Genomic DNA, 13,846 nt, shown 5'->3' on the forward strand with positions numbered 1-13,846 from the left:
CACATGCATGGATCCACCTAAAAATACTATTTATGGTACTTTGAATAGAAATTTATCCACCTTTATAGCCCGGCTTGGTCCTGTGCCGGTGTGACCATGGCTTGGTCCTATGCCAATGCATGATATCAAGACATGGCATGCACGAGAATGAGCACGCGGACACGCTCTTGCGCCGCTGCATGGGCCTGTGGAAGCAGCGCGAGTGCGAACAAGACGTTACAGAGTGCTTATATAAAGGCATGAACAAGACCAAATGGTTGCAAGTACGCATCCATATCACATTACTTCATTGCTACTTCCTGGTTAGTCATTCGTACTACAGACAACACGATATGGAGGGAATAAGAAAGGAATCTTGGAAGGAAGAAATTGAGGACAAAATGCAAAATGGAATGGGCATCAGCAAGGGAAAGGATGGAAAGGTAATAGCTTGCATGAATCCATTTTGTTTTGTTTTGATTGTGAGTTTTGTGATGAGTATACTAACAAAGTTTCAAATCATAAAGAAAGAAGATGTATTCAACTGGCGGCACTGGCATGGAATACAAATTTATGAGGACCTATGCCTGGTAGACGGCGAGTTACCACCACTATTGGCACGGAATGGATCAACCAAGGGTCAGATAACCAAGGTGAGTGGTGATCCTCAAGACTTTAGTTAGTTAAAGGGAATATTATATAGAGGTTGTGAGAGGTAACAGTAGGTGCTGATTAAAATCATGCAGGATGAGGTAGAGGAGGAAGGGGAAGAGGCAACAAGTAAGAATCGGAAGAATAGATAAAATAGAGAAAACAATGTGAGCAATAAGTGCATTGATGTACTGAAAGGTAAATGTTGTGGCCGCCGGAGCCGTCCGCCAATCGCCTGGTCAATATCATTTCTTTTGCACTTTCTTTTCATAACAGTAATTATTCTAAAGCTCCTCTTTGTATGTATCACTAGTTTCTGTTCATCATGAAACTTAACTTACATTTGCAACATGCATAACAATGGGCATGCCCAGTTTCATCAATCATTAGACGACATCAAATTACCTATACATCCCAAATGTCAGAACACACGCCACTTGCAATGCACATTAGAGTATTATGACCAGATTCTGAATCTGACACTTTTAGAAAAAAATATTTTCAATGATTGATAAATCATACCACCAGCTAAAACTTCATCACATCGTAGCAACCCCTTCTCATAGCATTTTGCCGTGACGCATGGCCCCTCCAACCACTCACTTTGTATTACTCCCTGCAATCCTCTTCATTTTTCTCCCTCGTTGTCACTATCTAGACCAGTATAGGTGTTTTCTGCGACTACCTTCTGTCGTGTCTTCACTCTATTGTCCTCCTCGTCGCGATCAGTAACATGCTCCCAGCTTACCTTTTTATTTTTAGCGCCTGGTGGCCTCCCTCTCTTTTTGTTCTTCATTTCTTCAAGCCTCATTCTATTATGTTCCAAGCTGAGGCACGTCCGCGCATTATGTGTAGCGTACTGCCCACAAGCCTTGCACTTTCTCGTGCCCAATTTCTCGCCTAATGCTCCAAGGGTTACTGCTGCCTTCTCTGACTCTGTCTTGTTCCTGCCCTTAGGCTTTGCTTTTTCAGGAGGCACCAGGTTTATCAATGTTGTCACATCCTGCAGACACAAAATCAGGTTTGTCAATCCTTTAGAATATAAGTTTCAGAGTAAGAACAAATGCACACATCAACTAGTGCCCAACGTCTCTTGATTTCCATGTTTGCTCATCTACCTGTTCATGTTGTGACCCTTCTTCACTGTTGCTGCTGCTGCCTTTTTCTTCCCTATTTCTTTATTGCAATTCAGCACATGGCTAGCCTCAACTCTACATGCGGTCCCAGATTCCTGGCACATGTTTTTCATTTAGCAGTCCATAGAATCAACAAAAATCAACATCAACCCTTTTTTACAATTCACTTCAAAGCCTATAATCATGTCTATGCTACTACAGATTTATTTCAGATCAGCATGAAGATCATGGTACATTATCAAGCCAAATACAGTAGAGCACATGAACTATGCCATATGTTGCATTCATTCATGATGGTGTAATTCACAAAAATTATGTGATAACATCAAGTCAACATGGTAGTCTCCACACTGATTCACCAATTTTTCAGATTAAATGAATAACTAGTTAACTTGTAGTTGTGCTTGTCAAGCATGACAAAATCTAAAGCTAATCAGTTATGCTTGTCAACTGAAATGGAAACAATGGAGCACTACTGCTAATGAAATGTGTTTCTTAGTAACTAGTTAATACAACTTCCTAAACAAGGAATTATATGACTAATCTTAAACCAGCTACTTCCCCTACACATTTTTTTCTTTACCAACTCATTCTCAAATTTTTTTTTCTTGGCAGGGATCAAAAATAGGATTCAGATGTTCCATTGCAATCACAAGCAAACTGACACATATTGTACAACTAACTTTATTTTTTCTATTTCTAAAATACCTAAGTGCTATGGTCAGATTTCAGGCAGCAGTAATATAGGATCTGATATAGCATTTGAAATAAACCAAAATCCACATCTCCATTTAACCTTTACCTTTATTTCTGCTGCCTTCATTTGTTTTGAACAACCTCCATGTAGTAACTGGTTCGCAGCTGGTAAAATTTTCTGTCCACAATTCCAAATATATAGTCCAGAATTAACATATATGGTTCACTAAGGTTCACCCCCACTTGCTTCATTACTAAATGTAAAAAAAACATACCCGTGTTATCCTTGTCTCCTCACATCTTCCTTCTTCAATGTCATCGTCGCTGCTGCTATCTCTAGAATTGTCCTACATGCCATATATAATTTAGAGACCTCCTTTATTACTATATGTACATTAAAATAGTTCTTATTTTACTAACATGTCTTTACCTCTGTCCTTGATGGACCTTGTCCCTTCCTTGCTTCTGCACCAATGTCTGGGGGGATATTGTCTATTTCCCTCGTGACATCTTCTAAAACTTCGAGCAATCTTCTGTAAGCAGCGTTAGACATGCTCCCTGATCTGATCGCCTTCATAGCTTTTGGTATTAGAGTCTTTGTTCTATAGCTTTGTGTGTTGCCGTCCTCCCCGGTTAGAAGCTTGTCGCTCGTATCAAAGTCAACCTCCCTCCTAGCGAACCTTGTATAGCGCTTAAAAATGTATTCACGTGGAATCTTGTCTACTTGGACATGAATGAAGGCACGCAAAAGGTGCACGCAAAATAGTCCTGCATCGACAACAACTTTCAGTACCGACATAATTCCATGAATCCTTTAAGATACTAGTGTCTTTCCACAATACCTGTGTGCTCCCACTCCCTGCACTCGCAACTGTATGCCCCGTTGACTTTATCTGCCTTCACTTTGAACTTGTGTTGTCCCCAGCTTATCACTTCTGACCTATTCGTGTGACAAACCCTGTACCAATGCTCGCCTAGCTCTGGATCATCCTCTATGTTGTATGCGGTGCAATTGACCATTTTTTTTTCGAAGTTTCTGAACACTGCCCGTGTATATATCCTTCCTAGTTGAACCTCAAATGGCCATTTGTTTTTGGTAAGTGTCTTGCTCTGCATCAACAAACGACACAATCGAAACATAAGTTTTTGCATAGTGTACTACCATTTCAATCACAGAACATTCAATGTTTAAATTAGTTTTACCGTTGCAAGGTATGTTTCAGCTCCCTCCTTCATCTTCCGTGTCTGCATGAAATCTAGAGTACGCTTTGCAAACTTGTGCAAACATGTCTGCTTTCCCACAAAATTCTTCTTAATCGCATAGTTACTGCTCTCACTACGCTGTGTCGATGTCATCATCCCACAGTAATCATCTTTAAAGAAAGCTGGGATATACCTAGCTCGTTGCCGGAATAAGCTCTCCATAGTGGCATTTCCTTGCAGATCAAACTCTGTTATCAGTTCTTCCCATGCTCTCTCAAATTCGGCGGGTGTCAGGGGGTGGTTCAGCACTGACTTGAATTTTTCCTTGAAGTGTTGTTTCTCATAAAGGCTGAATATCTCATTCAGGTTCGGCATATGCTTGTTAACCACATGCCACCGACAAATCCTGTGGATGACACCAGGGAATTCCAGTCCTATGGCCACTTCCATTGCCTGATCCTGATCTGCCACACATAGGAGCATGAGGATCGTTAACTTAATACAACCAAAACAGCTTGAAATTGTTTTTCATTCTACCTTCAAGGTGTTTTCCACTTTTTAAAATAGTTTTACTTTACCTGTGATAATGCACCTAGTCCTATGTCTTCCCATGCATTTCTTGAAAGCTTGAAATACCCATTGGAATGTTTCTATTGTCTCATCGCCTAACAGCGCACATCCAAAATATGTGTTCTGTAGGTGATGGTTTGCACCCACAAACATAGCTAGTGGCTTCTCATATATATTTGTCTTGTGCATGGTGTCGAATGTCATCACATCTCCAAAATCATTATATTCTGCCTGCATGCTAGCGTGACTCCAGAATAAGCTATGAATCATCCCTTCTTTATCGATCTTGACATACCAACAAAATTGTGGGTTCTGCGCCTTGCAGTCTTCAAAGAATTCTAGAAGCTTCGCAATGTCATTGGCATGTTCTGCCCTCACATTAGCCGCCTTCCTGCAAAATTTGTTACTATTACACAGATGTAATCGACAGTACCTATTTACTGGATGGTATAAGAGTTGGCACACACTGACCTGTTCTCAAGATCCCGCCTGGTCATTGGAACGTTCTCACCTCCCCCATGCATGTCCCTAACAATGTTCTGTATACTATGATGCGGGACATCCGCTGCTTGGAGGTCATCAACAAACTCAAGTAATACCGGATCCTTTTCCTTGTGTGATCTCATATTTATTATTTCTTCTTTCTTTTTAAGACATGGATGGTTATGCATTAGATCCACTTGCTCAATCACCACTGATATTTCATTCTTGTTTTCATCATAAATTCTTTTAAGCTTCATCTTCGACATGCAGTGTGTCTTCTTTGTGGTATTGTTCCTAACACGCAGCTCCTCATTTTTTTTAAAGTAAGTATGAACCCCCTCATTGCTGCACTGTATAATATATGAATATGTTTTACTGTTTCCATAGCTCAAATTGAATCCAACCTCCTCGGCGTACGCTTCATAGAAAGCCCTGGCCTCTTTTCGGTTTCTGAATGACATCCCAGGCCTAGGAATGAGGGCAGGATCAATGTCTTCTTTCTGCATACAACATATGCAATTAGATATTTCCATTTTCCACCAAGAGGCAATGCAAAATTGCTCGAATTTTTATCTCAGTCAAAATATATTACAGTGAATTTCAGCCTATATAAGACCTCAACATGTCTGGTTCCTCAATCTAAATATTGTAAGCATGCACATTACAGCCTATGTCAAGTTTGTACATTTACTTTTTTCATTATTTCTCAAGTCTGAATACTTCTCATCTCTATTTTCTGAATCCCATCATCACAACTTTGATCATTTGGTAATTTTGAAACCTAATTTTATTTCATATTCACATAGCAGAATCTTCGAACTTCTTATTCAAATGTCACAAACAAGCTACTCACATGGGTGTACTTCTTTTCGGCATCTGGTGTAGCGTTCTCGCTTTCTGTAACTATTACCATTGGTGAGAACATGCCTCTGCTGGATGATGTTCCGGCTTCTGAAATGCCAGCCACAACATCCTCGTTACGGCCTGGTGTGCACGATGATGTTCCACCTTCTGAAATACATGCCGGTAAGCTATCGTGACCTTGTCCTGATCTTCCATCTGCCACAGCCACATTTGTCGTGTGCATTGTTTGCGATGCTGATGATTCAGTCACAGCCCCTTTACAATTGCTTTCCTCCCCAAACAACTGCTTCCGGCAACCCATTCTGACTGAATAACTTTACTGACTAGTGGCGGAGCTTCGATTCATTCAAATAATAATTAATCTGAGAAACATCACGGAAACATATAAGGATTACTGTATAGCCATAAATTATTGCCATGTCAAACATAAAACAAGCACCCATTATTACTTCTGATCTAATCCACTAGAAGTGAAGAAGTTAAGACATCACCCGCAGAAGCATTGCTCCACAAGCTAAAATTCATCTCGTTCACTCAGATTTTTTAATTTGATGTAAACAAGCTCACAATTCATGTAATTCACACCTGGTGCGCTGTTTCGGCGAGCAGATTTCTCGGCAGGGGAGGGTTAGCGGCGTCTCGGCGGCCACCGCGGCTCTGGCGACGGGGGCTCCTCGGCCGTCCGACCTCGCGCCGCCGCCCACCCGCCTGTCCGCCTCGCCCAAGCTCGCGCCGCCGCCGCCTGTCCGCTTCTCGTGAGCTCGCGCGATTCACGGGCCACCGCCCGTCCGCGAGGATGAAGAGGGGTGCCGGCCTCAAAGACGAAGAAGAAGAGGGGCTTCCGGGCGGGTCCGTGCCTCTGGTGTGCCCCCCAATAGCAGCCTCGTCGGTGGCGCGGTAGGGTTTCGCCGGTGTACAGGCTGCTCGGCGGTCTCGTCTGGTGCGCGTGGTCAGCGACGGTTTCCTCGCCTGTGAACGTGGGACAGGGTACGCGGTTTCCCTGGCTCCTTTCCCCTCGTGCGGGCCGGCGCTTGGGGTTAGGATGCGGGCAGGGAGGGACTCACGAGACGCACTCTTGGCTGGCTGGGACTCTCGGGCGTGCGCGGGGGCCCGGGTACTCAATATTATTTAGTAACCAGAGAGAGAGAGAGAGATAGAGACATCATACCTTCATGTCAACTAGCAATATGATACTAATTAATTTTGCACATTTTACTTCTACTCTTGGGCTTGAACATTAAAGTTCATTAGAGAACATGTGCAATTCACCTTTGAGATTTATTAGAATTTCTGCATATGGGCTCAGAGAAACTAGCTCATATAAATTCTAACACATGTTACATATCGAACTTGTTTGTCTCTAGGGCAGGTATATTGTTACATGTTAGTAGTGTCAAAGGCCGTCTCATACAATGCCATATAGGAATTTTTATGACGTGGAGGAGAGGGAAAGGTAAGGGAAAGAGGTGATTGTGAAGTGACCACATCATAAGAAAAAATTTAGAATTATAAGACAACTATTTCATCATTGTACAATTTAGTATTGCCACACAACCCATAACCTTTTTTGTTGATTGTACAAATTAAGGATAACTGAATTACTATAAGGCAACTTAAAAGATTATTCAATGTATGAGTTGGTTATTCAATGTCGCATGATTAGTGGCACAGCATAAGACCATAATCTATGAAACAACCACCAATATACTTTGTCCTAACACATCAAATTAAAACTACAAACATCCACTGGATTTTTTTTTTTTTTGATATTGAGCATCCACGGGATCGAATAGATGGGAACAAGCATGTATAAGACCGGTCAATACTCAAGACCACTTGTATAACTGGCTGGTCAACTCCAATTCCGGGCCTTGGGGCTGCCACCACTGCCGGAGCTCGTGTGGGTTGCCTTGGGAGCTCTGGTTCTTCCACAGTACCGCGGATGGTAGGAGATGCGGGCGATCATTCTGCTTGCCGATAGCAGAGCGGCACATATCCCGGTACGACATTAGGGTAGCCGATGCGGCCACGCGGGGGTGGCGCTCCCGCTGCTCGAAGTAGTCGATGAAGCCGCTGCAGATGACGTCCCGCGGGTGCACGTACAGATTCGGCACCCACGGCGACAGCCGCTCAAACTTCTCCTCCATGTTCCTCCTGTGGGGCCTCAGAACTGTCTTCCCCAGCACGTGCTTCACGGCGGAGCTCGAGGCGTGCACGCCCTTTTTCGCCACCTCTGCGATGGGCAGCTTGTTGATCGCCGGAGCCAGGCTAGCCAGCGACACCTGTGGCGGGTTGAATAGGAAGGTCGGGAGTTTCAGCTCATACTCGGTCATGATATGGCGCCCCACATCCAACGCTATCGACGCGCCAAGCGAGTGCCCCGCGAGCCACACCCCGCTGCTGCTGCCGGCGCCGCCATTTTTGGGGATGGAGTTGAGGAGTTCCTCCACCTTTGAGCGTGCATGGCTGAAGCGGCCGCAGAAGTGCTGCTCGTTGAGCAGGATCCTGAGGTTGAGGCGCATGTCGCCCAGCGTTGTGGGATCCCGTCGCATGGTGCCTCGGAAGGCGACGACGTAGCTTGGAGCCGACGGGTGGCGGGGCGCGCCGGCCGGTGGCACGTACTCGAAGATAGCTCCGTAGATGAAGGGCGTGCTTCTGGCTGCAAGGATGTGGTGGCCGATCTTGCACAGGAGGCACTCGCACACACACGCAAGCACACGGTGGCGGCGGAAGTGGAAGCTCTCCCACCACGCCGGCGCGAGGTGCTCGGTATTGGCGTCGTCCTCCCAGCAATTGGCTCGCTCGCTCTCTAGAAGGTAAGTGCCTTTAACAAGACAGGCGGTGATGCACCGGCGGTGCTCCTCCATGTCCCTGAAAGATAAAAAGGTAAATTGCAGGGTATAACTTAAGACACGTTATATTTACTAGCAAACGTGCCCGTGTATTGCAACAGAACATATATATCTAGTCCATGAATTAAAGCGTAAAAGGAGGATTGATCCTGGACGGTTATAGTAGTACAGTAGTTCATAAATTGCAGGGTATAACTTAAGACAGCAGTTCGTAAATTGCAGGGTATAACTTAAGACAAGTGACTTTGAGTAAGAGCTTGTTTGATACCAAGGGCTAGCTAGTTATTAGCCAGAGCTAAAATTTAGTTATTTACTCTAACCTATCCAAACAGAGGATTAATAGGTGATGGGTTAATTTTCTAGTCAAGCCTTCCACTAGTTTTAGTCAATTGTACATAATCAAACTTAGTTAATTTAAGCCATTGATTTTTGACTCTAGCTAGCTAATAACTAGTCCTAGTTGGTAAAAAATACCCCAAACTGAGGGTAATGAGAATAGAGCCGCTAGCATAGGAAGACGTGTGATGCATCATATGCATCTTGAGCCTGCGTGCGTGCGTACATACCAGTCAATCTCAACCGCCGTTGGAGAGGAAGCCGCGCCAATTTTCGTCATCATATGCATCGGGCCGGAGTCCGCGAATACCTTGCCTGCAGAACCCATGGCGTTCAATATAATGCGATCGAGCTGAGGAAGAGGATCGGATCGGAGGCACCGGCGATGATGATCAGCACTCAGCAGCTAAGAAGGCAACAATGCAGCAGAGAGCAAGTATCGTGCTGTTGTATTTGCTCGTGCCTGTGCCTGCGTGCTTTGCCGTGAAAGATCGATCACTGTGTCCTGCACATATATAACAATGTGCTGTGTCTCGATGTGCACAAGTTGAAGTGCACTTAAGACTAGTTCCGCTAGGGCTCCGCGTTGACATCACAATTGCGGCGTTTACTATGAACACTTGCTAGCTCTCCAAGGATCCACGAGACCTATCAAGGCCCAACTAAATAAAGAACAGATGGTGGCTTTAATTTAATTAGTAGTTAGTACTACAAGCTAGGTCTTCCGTGTGTTTGTTGACTCTGTCAATGCACCTTGATAAGCACAAGTTGTGCAACAAAGTAGTTCACCAGTCGACAGTCGTCCGGTCCACTGGAGCATCTTCGTAGTAGGTCGAGTACTACCTCCGTTCCAGGAAAAGTAAAAATATCGTTTTCCCAAAAAAAAAAACAATCACAAGTTTTATGTCTACGCGTAATAACTAATACGAGATTAATTATGAAATAGTATATTGTTATAATCAATCTATTTAAAATATAAATATTGATAGTATTTTTTATAACCTATAGTTAATATTAGGATTATTTGATTTCTGGGAAAGCTAGATTATTTCTTTTAGACCGAGGGAGTATTGTTTTTCTATACCTCAAAGGCTCTGACGTTCATACGATATATAGCTTTCAACTTATATTATGCTTATTAGGGGCGGGTCAATGGGGCTCCATTGGTCGGCACTCGGCAGGCATTGGCTGCCGGGTTGGTAGTAGGAGATTCAGATTCCAATTAAAAAGTCACATCAATTGGAGGTTTTTTTCATTTTTTATTTTGGCAGCTCCATGTTTGGAACGACCATAGGCTGCAGACATGGCCTTACTACGCGTGATGAGGACGTACATTGTCTCGGTCGCTAAGGTATGCGCTGGTGACCTGGTTAATTTAACAGGCTAGTGGATTAATCGCAAATAAAATACTTGCATGCAAATCGATTTAATTTTACTCCGAACCTTCCTCGTTAAGGGCACGTGTCTTTTAACCGATTCAGGCTGATCTTGAATCCTCCTCACCTAGTCACCCTGCAAGGGCAATGGCCAGATCACGCATGGAAGAGGCGGAGGCTGGCAGCAGGGCCAGTCGGCCAGATCACCCTGCAAGAGCAATTGCCGGAGCTCTCTATTTTGTTTTTCTCAACTTATATCTCCTGATAATAATTTTATGTAGGTAGATAAAATAAATATGAGGTGAACCGTTGAGTTTATGAACAATGTCCTTTTTTTTATTTTCAACTAGCAAACATGCCCGTGCATTGCAACGGGATCCAATACGTAGTGAGTTATAGCACGGGTCATGAGTTCGAGTCAAAGATTAAATTAAATTAGTGGTAAAAATTATTGTTTTCTAAAGAGTCAAAGATTAAAATGGATGTGATCTCTTATTTATTATTTGTTTTTACTCTTATTATATTTATTAGAACACGAAAAAAACCAGGTGGAGAAAACAATGAAAACAAAATCAGAAAAGTCGAGGTAGTGTCAAAAACATCCATGAGAAAAACTCTTAGCATACTCGAAGCCAAGTAGAAAACAGTTATGACAAAAATTGGAATGTACTCTAGAAAATGGCCAAGGAAAAAAATCAGAACATATTTGGAGCCAAGTGAAAAGCGTCCAAATGAACGTAATGCAACACGTACTCGGAGCAAGTAAAAACGGACAAACCAGAGAAAAGTGAAAAAAGAACAGAAAAGAAACGAAACAAAGAAATTATACCATTCTTTCCTCTTTATTAGATTTCTATTCTTATATTTTTGTATTTGGATTAAGATTCCTATTTCGGTTACTTGGAGTTGGAGAGATCTAATTGGATTAAGATTCCTAGTTGTTCATATTATTATATTTTTTCTATTTGATTAAGATTACTATTCACCCGAAATCGGAGAGATCTAATGGGATTAGGATTCCTAGTTATTATAAAGAGAAGGGCTATAGACGGTTTTTCATATTCACAGAGTTAGTTAAGGGATGTCCGGACAAAAAAATAGGATTTTATCTCTTTATTATTAGATATATAGATTTAGACAATTAGCATTTATCCAAGATAAAAAAAAAGTGTCCGTTGATTTTATCTCTCTCTCTCTCTCTCTCTCGGTTGTGCGTCAACTCGTCCGGCTTGCTCGTCCATCGAGAGCAGCTGGATCCTGTGATGACAAGCACTTGTGTCTATGTGCATTGCTAATCTAATACACAGCTAATAATACGAACTTAACTATACTTGCTAGGCAGAACGTAGGAGTACATCCGATCGAACATTCGAACTGCAGAACATCTCGCTCGCGCTGGAATAATGAGGCCCAATGTAGCCCAACAGCCTCTTTAGCCACCGAGCATCTGCCACATCACCGGTAGGATACTGACCGATACCAGCCCAGCCCATTAAACCCGGGCGACATATGGAGCCCAGTAGCCCACGCGCCACACACTCATGGCGATTCGAGGATCAGTAATAATAATAAAGATTATTTATTTATAGAGAAGAAATAGCATTCTTTCATCAGAAAAGAAAAGTGAATAAATAAACACGGCCGTGTCTTCGCTGGGGATGACCGGGAGACCACCGAAGGAGAACGCCGTGCATTCTTCCATCCGTTAGCAGCGTAGTCATTACCATTGAATAGGCATTAAGTCTATTTAGTTAGTTGCTAAACCCGGTTGTTTGCTAGTTAATGGCTTCTAGTGCTGACCGCCGTCGCCAAGATCATCCTTGCTGACTATAGTTTATTACTACTCCTGCTAGCTATCCTCGTCACAACGGCTTCTCCAAAGTCCTCTGAATACACCGTTTCCTTCTTCATCGGCGGCTTGCTGTTCTTCGCACTGCTGCACGAGAAACCCAAGGGAAGGCTCCCCCGTCTCTTTCTCCGAGGACCACAAGATGAACAATCTTCTGACGGTATGTGCAGTTCGTTCTTGCAAGATCGTCTCTCCTTTTTATTCTAGTTTTCATACTGGGAACTCAGACTGTAACAATTATTTTTGGCCATGTCAGAATGTCTGGCTTTGAAGCTAACTGACTTTCCTGTTGGGATATATAACCTGCAAAAACAGAGATACCAAATTTTCAGTGCAAAATTTGTAGCGGCTGTCTTCATGATAATTTACTAATATGCTTGTTGGAACCGCTGTCGGTTCGGTTAATTCTATGACAGGATTCCTTTGAGAGGGATGAGAAGCCAGAAAGGGAGAGGGACATTGAACTGCAGCAGGTAGTTTCTGGCAAGAATGCAGCTTAGACGAAGTTGTTCAAAAACATCAACTTAGATATTTTGTTACAAGATAACAATGTTTACTACTATTTATAATCTAATAATCTATAACAGGAACATAATTGATGACATCAATTTCCAGATTCCCATGGCCACTAAACCAAGGCGTGTACTGTTTATTTTCAGATTTTTGCAGACATGGCAGTACTCGTTGATGCACAAGGAGAGGTTCTAGACGACATAGAGAATCAGGTTTGTAACTTCACTTCTTGGTCTGATTAGTATATGTAACTGGAAAAGAAAAGAGACTGAATTTAATCAGTGCTACTGGAAAATTGTCAAGTTTGAGCGCTGATCAATTTCCACCGTCAGGTTCAAAATGCTGTGAACCATGTGGTAACTGGTACTGAAGCGCTCCGCGAAGCAAAGAGCTATCGGAAGAAGTCGAGAAAGTGCATGATGATTGCGATTAGCATTCTGCTGGTAATTGTCATCATAGTTGTGCTTTCGATTCTAAAGCCATGGGCTAAATCTAAGTAAGGAGGAGCAGGGAAAAACAAATACAATCTTCTGTTGCATGTACTATAAACGTACTAGTCTACTTATAATTCGTGTAAGTTGCAACTAATTCTCTCGGCTATATCATTCAGCCTTATTCATGTAAGAGTACGTACCAAAGTGTCATGAAAACCAAAATCTTTAACGTGATTAGCATCCTTGTTGTAGTATTTTATTATTTCCATGCATTAGTTTCCTATCCAGTTGTGACACACGATCTTTTATCTAGCATCTAACTTTTAGCATCTAACTTTTAGTACCAAAGTGTCATGAAAACCAAAATCTTTACCGTGGAAGTAGATTATTGCAAACAAATGAAATTTCAGTTTATCATGCTGGTTTTTTCTGCAGATTTTTTATACATTAATATGTTTGTAGTAGGACTGTGATCACTTTCTTAGAAATCACCACAAGAGTAGAACCGGAATAAACACGTACGAATACTTTTTTTTTTGGTAAGGATGAACGAAGGCAGGTCTGTTTTTCAAGCTTTTCAGGTAAGGATGCACGAATCCAACTCTGTTTTGGCCTTTGGGGAAAGCTTTCAGGTAAGGATGCCCGAATCCGACTCAAACTCGGCATGGTAAACCTGCCGCCTCCGCGTACGGCAAGGCAAAGGTATATAATGGGCTCTTGCCGATCAGGGAGGCCTGAACCGGCCAGTCGTCGTGACTAGCAGTAGCAACTGTCAGGCTATAATACAGCAAATTAGAGATACGAAAGGACATTGACAAAAATCTTACCAAGAAGATGGCGAGGCCACCGCGGAGATCTGACGGCGACAAACAGCAGCGGCGAAGGCGGCGGAGCCTCTACATAC

General features: G+C 42.8%; 3 protein-coding genes and 1 long non-coding RNA gene across 5 annotated transcripts; 2 read left to right on the plus strand and 2 right to left on the minus strand.

Moving 5' to 3' along the window:
• The first annotated feature begins 284 nt into the window (after positions 1-284).
• On the plus strand, positions 285-857 carry LOC136546865 (uncharacterized). Its single transcript, XR_010781442.1, has 3 exons — positions 285-422; positions 507-632; positions 726-857. It is a non-coding gene; the product is annotated as an uncharacterized lncRNA (long non-coding RNA).
• Positions 858-1,258: 401 nt separating this feature from the next.
• On the minus strand, positions 1,259-5,737 carry LOC136544411 (protein FAR1-RELATED SEQUENCE 5-like). Its single transcript, XM_066536588.1, has 10 exons — positions 5,572-5,737; positions 4,707-5,218; positions 4,244-4,626; positions 3,666-4,129; positions 3,305-3,572; positions 2,893-3,230; positions 2,738-2,809; positions 2,569-2,640; positions 1,775-1,861; positions 1,259-1,633 (listed from the first exon to the last, which is right to left on the minus strand). The coding sequence occupies exons 1-10, from the start codon at positions 5,641-5,643 to the stop codon at positions 1,259-1,261; spliced, it is 2,643 nt and encodes an 880-aa protein (XP_066392685.1). The 5' UTR covers positions 5,644-5,737.
• LOC136546864 (syntaxin-132-like) lies at positions 5,643-13,173 on the plus strand. 2 transcript variants are annotated; one of them, XM_066538829.1, is made up of 6 exons: positions 5,643-5,744; positions 10,042-10,121; positions 12,000-12,155; positions 12,412-12,468; positions 12,655-12,720; positions 12,841-13,173. In XM_066538829.1, the coding sequence occupies exons 2-6, from the start codon at positions 10,074-10,076 to the stop codon at positions 13,006-13,008; spliced, it is 495 nt and encodes a 164-aa protein (XP_066394926.1). In that variant the 5' UTR covers positions 5,643-5,744; positions 10,042-10,073; the 3' UTR covers positions 13,009-13,173. The 2 variants fall into 2 exon arrangements, with proteins under 2 accessions (XP_066394926.1, XP_066394927.1); XM_066538830.1 differs by lacking the exon at positions 10,042-10,121 and having other exon boundaries at positions 5,688-5,744.
• On the minus strand, positions 7,409-9,305 carry LOC136546863 (GDSL esterase/lipase At4g10955-like). Its single transcript, XM_066538828.1, has 2 exons — positions 9,001-9,305; positions 7,409-8,453 (listed from the first exon to the last, which is right to left on the minus strand). Exons 1-2 carry the CDS (start codon positions 9,096-9,098, stop codon positions 7,409-7,411), a joined length of 1,143 nt encoding a protein of 380 aa, XP_066394925.1. The 5' UTR covers positions 9,099-9,305.
• Positions 13,174-13,846: the final 673 nt, after the last annotated feature.

This window comes from Miscanthus floridulus, chromosome 3 (assembly GCF_019320115.1).
Source record: "Miscanthus floridulus cultivar M001 chromosome 3, ASM1932011v1, whole genome shotgun sequence".
In the NCBI taxonomy this organism is placed as follows: Eukaryota; Viridiplantae; Streptophyta; class Magnoliopsida; order Poales; family Poaceae; genus Miscanthus; species Miscanthus floridulus.